The sequence below is a fragment of the Sinocyclocheilus rhinocerous genome, unplaced genomic scaffold (genome assembly GCF_001515625.1).
Source record: "Sinocyclocheilus rhinocerous isolate Xijiao unplaced genomic scaffold, SAMN03320098_v1.1 scaffold945, whole genome shotgun sequence".
NCBI classification, from domain to species: Eukaryota; Metazoa; Chordata; class Actinopteri; order Cypriniformes; family Cyprinidae; genus Sinocyclocheilus; species Sinocyclocheilus rhinocerous.
Genome location: NW_015629570.1, coordinates 884,009 through 890,008, shown reverse-complemented (window position 1 = coordinate 890,008; position 6,000 = coordinate 884,009). Strand labels below are relative to the sequence as shown.

The following is a 6,000-nucleotide window of genomic DNA, read 5'->3' as shown; positions in this document are numbered from 1 at the left end:
TTCAAAAGTTATTAGCATAAACATGAGTGAAAGTTTGGACAAGTGGTGGCGCTAGAGAGTTTGAGTTAGAGACTCCAGATTTGCTGTGGTTAATGTTGAGACTGTCCTCTATCAATGTGCCAAATTTCACAACTTTCCCGCAAGCGGTTCTATGGGCTGCCATAGACTCAAGAGCGGAAGAAGAAATGGAAGAAGAAGAATAATAATAGGAACGCCAAAGGATACAATAGGTGCCCACGCACCTTCGGTGCTTGGCCCCTAAATATTTAAGAAGAACAAAAACTAATAAAAATGACAAAAGCACACAAAATTAAACATAAAACTCAACATTACATGGAAAAGTTTAAATGAAAATGAGAAATGTTGCCTTGGCAAATAAATGAAATAAGTTTAAGTTGAAGCACTAAAATTATTATCTGGAAATAAATAAAAACTAAAACTGAAATAAAAATAAATGAAATCTAAGTAATTATGTTTAAAAAGAACAAAAACGAATATAACTGACAAAAGCATAACAAAATTACAAAAAATTGAAATGAACACTGAAAATGTAAAAATAAATGTGAATTCAAAATATTAATAAAAAATAAAATGGTATATAAATAATACTAAATTAAAGGCAGAGTAAGTGATTTTTTTTGCTTTGTTTCACAGAACTAATCGTTGCCTGGGTTGCGCACGTATATGTGGGGCGGAGCTATCAAAATAGGGGCAAGACCCTTTTGGGGTAGGGGCGTGTGTGTTTTGGTGATTTCAAATATCAACATTGGCTACCAGAAATCCCTTACTCTGCCTTTAAGTCTGTCACAAAATTGTTAGATTTATGCATAAACAAAACAAAACAAAACAAAAATTTAATTAAATAAAAATAAATAAATAAATAAAAATATCCCACTCAGGAATGCTCTGGGTTAAATAAATGAATGAAAACAAAAATACAAAAAAAAAGTGCACATCCCAAAACCCCGAAGGCTCAGGTGCAGGACAAAAAATAAGATCAATACAAACAAAACAAAAAATTGTCTGCACACTGATAAGACTGCTCCCAAGGAATTTCTTGGTTCAACGTTTTGACCATCAGGTCTTCGTCAGGCACAAAATAAATAAAAACACAAAATCAATCAATCAATCAATAAAATAAAAGTAAACAAATAAAAACCACAATTGACAGAATCTGTGGTAAGTTTTCATTACCATAGGAAATATTTTTCCTATATTTATTTTTAAAACAAAAACTTGTCTTCTCTTTTCCGATTGCGTCTAAAGTTTCAAAGTGTAAAAACAGGCCAAAAATGGTCTGCTTGTCTATTGATCAAGCAGAAACATGCTTTAACCCCATCTGTCTCTCGCAGCTGTATAATGGGGTTTGTGACCAAGGACCGAACTAAAGCTCTGCTCTATGACAAACTTCCCGGGACGTTTCTGTTGCGCTTCAGCGAGAGCAACCGTGATGGAGCCATTACGTTCAGCTGGGTTGAACACGACGCAAACGGTGAGACTTTCCTTCACTCTGACACACTGTGGAACAATAAAAAATACATTTGGTCTTGAAATCAAAACGTCCAAAAACAACAAATTTAGATTTTTTTGCTTAAACTTTGGACGGAAATCAAACCCATTTTGCAAATGTAATGCTCATTACGTGGGTTTGGTGTTGTGTTTGTTTAGAAGAGCCACAGATTCGCTCCGTGGAGCCCTACACGAAGAAGGAACTCTCTGCCGTCTCACTTCCCGACATCATTCGAAACTACCGCGTGATGGCCGCCGACAACGTCCCGGAAAACCCTCTGCGCTTCCTTTTTCCCAGTATACCCAAAGATGACGCCTTCAAAAAATACTACTCCAAACCTACCGACAGTAAGAAACACACAGTCGCAAACTATATAAATTATGAATAAATGTATAAAAGAATGTACATAAACATTTGTTTATCCAGAGCAAGAACCAATGGATGTGGACAAGAAGTTACATGAGGGATACATCAGCACCACTCTCATCTCCATCTCTGAAATGTAAGTCAATATTTAACCCTCTTGTTGCACGGTGGTCAAAAATGGTCAATTTTTAATTTTTTTATTTCAGTGAATGCACTGTTTTAGTACGATAATGTTTTTTATTTAAAATTTTGTATTTTTAGGGGATTTTATGGTACTAAATTATATTTATGTAATAGTTATGATTCATTTATTACCTGTTAACCACTTTTTGAGCATAGACCTGAAAAGGACATTTCTAACTTAAACGGTCATAAATCTTGAATACTTTGGAGCACAGAAGACACTTGGAGAAGATTATTGCTGAAGTGAAAAAAAGTTAAATAAAGTTAAAAAGTGACACTAAAAAAAATAGAAGTTTATTATGAAAAATGCACAAAAGTATTATTTCTAAATTTTATATGAAATGTATATTTTCCGAAACATATTTCACACTAAAACTGTATGAAAATCAACGCCATAAATCTAAACAAGTTGTGTTCCAAATTTGAGGTTAGTATCGCAAAAAATGAGCTGGCAGTAGGATTTTGTTTGGCTGCAGTACCAAATGTTTCCACTAGATGAAATTCACTTCCCAATTATTTCCAACTTGGTCATTTTTGACCGCAAACAGTGCAAGTGTGACTTTTTTCAGGACCATTTAACCGTTTAGAATCATGTCCATGATGTTTAAATTCACATAGCAAGTGCCAAAACCTTTACCAAGTTTCATACAATTTCAATGAAGTAAAAAATTTTCTAAACAACCAAAACGTATAATATTTTGGTCAGAAATGACCAAACAGCCTCAAAGTGGAGCAGTAACTCCCACAATGTGACATTTCTGTGCTACCAAACAGGATTGCAAAAATAACTGCTTCATTTTATGCTTAATTAATTACTGCTTCATTAAATGCTTCATTTTAGGCAGCCGCAAGACTTTAACACCACACTCATGCCAATGTCACCTGAGGTTTATGGCGAGCTGGAACTCATGGTATGAAAAATGATAATTATATATTTACAATAACAATTGACGCAATACTATTAACAGCAGTTATTCTCTCCATTTCTCTTTATTTTAGAACAGATTCGATACATTAAATTTTGAGGTAGAGTACTATTATTCATATATATATATATATATATATAAAAATATAAAAATGTAATTTAAATAGATGCTGATACTGTTTTTTTCCCCACAGCCCTCAGACTTAAGTTTCTCTTAAGTGACCTGAAAGGACAGATGATGCAGAAAAGTAGAAATGTTTCCTGCGTTCAGTGTTTTTTTCTTGTAATAACGCAAATGAAAGGGGAACATCTAGTCGAGGTATAGCCACTGGTTTTGGTAGTCGTCTTTTTCATTCTAGCGTTATTAGAAAGACACTGTCTACGCTGTCAGCTATAGCATAAAGACAACCAAATTAGCCCCCTTAGTAACGCTACTGTTACCTCCGCACTTATTCTAGAAACCTTTTTAGACAGTGAAGTTGTGTATGAAAGCACTTCAGATGCCAAGTAACTGAAAAGGGTGAAGAAAGTGAATGAAAAAGCTAGATGGATGAATTTCACACAAACTTATTTTCTGTAAAGAAAATGAAACCTATTTTTAGGACTATTTAGTTTAATCCACATTTTCTTTACAGTAATGCAAACAAATATTTAATTTAAATTAATGTGAATAAAACTATTTTAATTTGAAAACATTTACATAGCAGTGTATGTCGTACCAACTTTAATTATTGTAGTACAGGAATTCGACTAATAATAAAAAAATAACTGTATTACAGTAATACATTATGAGAATAATGGGAATGAACATTTACACATTATTGTAAATGGGAGAGGAAATGTGCTGAACTGTCATAAAAAAAAAAAGACAATGCAAAAAATAAAACAGAAATGGTCCTAAAATAGACTTTTTAAGATCCTAAGTTTAAGTTTCCTTTGTTTGGTTTTGGGGTCAAACACCCCAAAGATTCATCCAGAAAGAACCATGAAATACAGGAGTTCAGGTCTGATTAAACCTTTTAAGCTGTTAGGTTTACTTTCCAAACACTGTTTCTAAATATGTGAAGAAGAAAAAAATCAGTTTTCTTAAGATTCTTCATAACCTGCTGGTGCTCTATTAGTATTATGTTCACTTTATGTGCTTTGTTGTTTGTTTCTATTTTTTCCACTGGATTGAACTGCTATGTTTATTTACAGAGCAATATTTGTTTTTGTCTAATTTGTTTTGGACATGATAGAAAGTTATTACAGTGGGAATCCACCTCGTTTGGAATGCCTTAAAAATTTGCACCTTCAAAACTTTCAGCACAGATTAGCAATATGAAAAGGCTGCATACATTGGTGAAAGAAAAATATTGTGTATGAACGTGTGAAAAAAAACAACAGATAAACATTGCAAAAATGTACATATTAATGTCTGTCCGATGCATGTAGCTCGCTACAAGATAAGAATAATGAATATCAAAAGCTATGCATGTTCAAAGTCTTTATTGTTTTTATCTAGCATTTGTGTGGAATATATTAATTAGTATTGACATTAAATTCGAACAAATCTAGAACATCTACAGCATGGCATAGTTAAATAATAAAAGCAAATTAAAGGAAATTTCACAACAACAATGAAATACATTCATAGCAGTAATAAAAAAAAATGCATCGTAACAGCTTTCTCCGCAAAAACAAGAAATTGCACAATGCAAATAAAATTGGCTAAAGTGCAACACGAATGAAGTTGGATACAATTTGTGACCTACTTTTGTTTGTACTGTTTTTTTGGTTGTGTTGCTTCAATTTTTTTGTAATAAATAACAAATTGTCCACAGTTAAGCATGTACATCCACACACACACACACACACACACATTACAAAACACACATTTACAATACTTTAACAATAGTGTCCCACTAGAAAAAATTCACATAGTTGAGATTGACTTAGCTTTGGAGGTTTTTCAAGTATATGCGCGCCTCTTTGTCATCCGTACTGTATATTAGAACAATCAATGTGCTTTTCCGCATACAACATGTGCTTATAGAAACCAACTGCTTCTGAAGGGACTTCACCAAGCTACACAACTGACGGGATTGTTTAGACTGCATTTTGTCCATAGCAATCAGCGTTAATGCCAGTGCATTTTTGTTTATTTTCGACTTCCAATCTTACTTGTCATTTCACCATGTACTGAGAATAAAAGAAAATGTGAAATTTTTGCTTGGTTCTTTTTTCATATGATCGCTAAACTAAATCACACAACAAATCCACATCCTGGATTTAAAATGTCTTGCAGAAGAAGCAAAGGTGACACTGCAACCCAGTTTGGATGTTACTCGTGTTGGTTTTCCACATAATTATTCATTAGGCAATTGCTGTAAGATTTCCAGTATGCTTAAGTATTGAAAAATGTTCCTGTTCAAAAATACAGGAACTTCCTGTAGTACAATGAACAGTCAGATACGAAAATTGTCATTTTGGTGCTTTAAATTAATTTCAGTGACACTTAACTAATGTTAATAAATTCAAACTTAGTGTAAGTTATATCGGTTTGAAATACCATACATTTTTGTAAAAATGAACGAGCGGGTGAAAAATGGTCTTTCAAGTGCTTTGAAGTAATCTCGGTAACAATTTACAGTAAGTTTCAATTTGTTAACATTAAGCAAATAATTCAGAGAATTCCTGTAGTACAATGAAAGTTCAGGTATGAAAATGGTCAGTCTAGTGCTTTGAAGTAATTTTTGTAGCACGTTACAATAAGTTTCAATTTGTTAACATTAAGCAGATAAGTATCAAATACAGGGAATTCTTGTAGTACAATGGAAGTCCAGGAACAAAAATGGTCCTTCTAGTGCTTTAAAGTAATTTTGGTGACACTTCACTAATGTTAACAACTGTAAAGTATAAAGGCACCAAAATACAGGGAATTCCTGTAGTACAATGAACCGGCAGGTAAGAAAATTGTCCTTCTAGTGCTTTAAAGTAATTACGGTGACAGTTTACAATAAGTTTCAGTTAATAT

General features: G+C 33.0%; 1 protein-coding gene across 2 annotated transcripts in view; it reads left to right on the top strand.

Annotated features, from left to right (window-relative positions):
• LOC107739326 (signal transducer and activator of transcription 1-alpha/beta-like) overlaps positions 1-5,193 on the top strand; it is a 20,663-nt gene extending 15,470 nt beyond the window's left edge. Inside the window, exons 20-25 of one of the 2 annotated variants that reach the window (XM_016551413.1) lie at positions 1,353-1,492; positions 1,669-1,857; positions 1,937-2,012; positions 2,901-2,970; positions 3,064-3,085; positions 3,179-5,193. In XM_016551413.1, the coding sequence (XP_016406899.1) occupies positions 1,353-1,492; positions 1,669-1,857; positions 1,937-2,012; positions 2,901-2,970; positions 3,064-3,084 (496 nt within the window). In that variant the 3' untranslated portion in view covers position 3,085; positions 3,179-5,193. Of the gene's footprint in view, positions 1-1,352; positions 1,493-1,668; positions 1,858-1,936; positions 2,013-2,900; positions 2,971-3,058; positions 3,086-3,178 lie in introns of both variants that reach the window. The other variant, XM_016551412.1, reaches the window with a different exon arrangement.
• Positions 5,194-6,000: the final 807 nt, after the last annotated feature.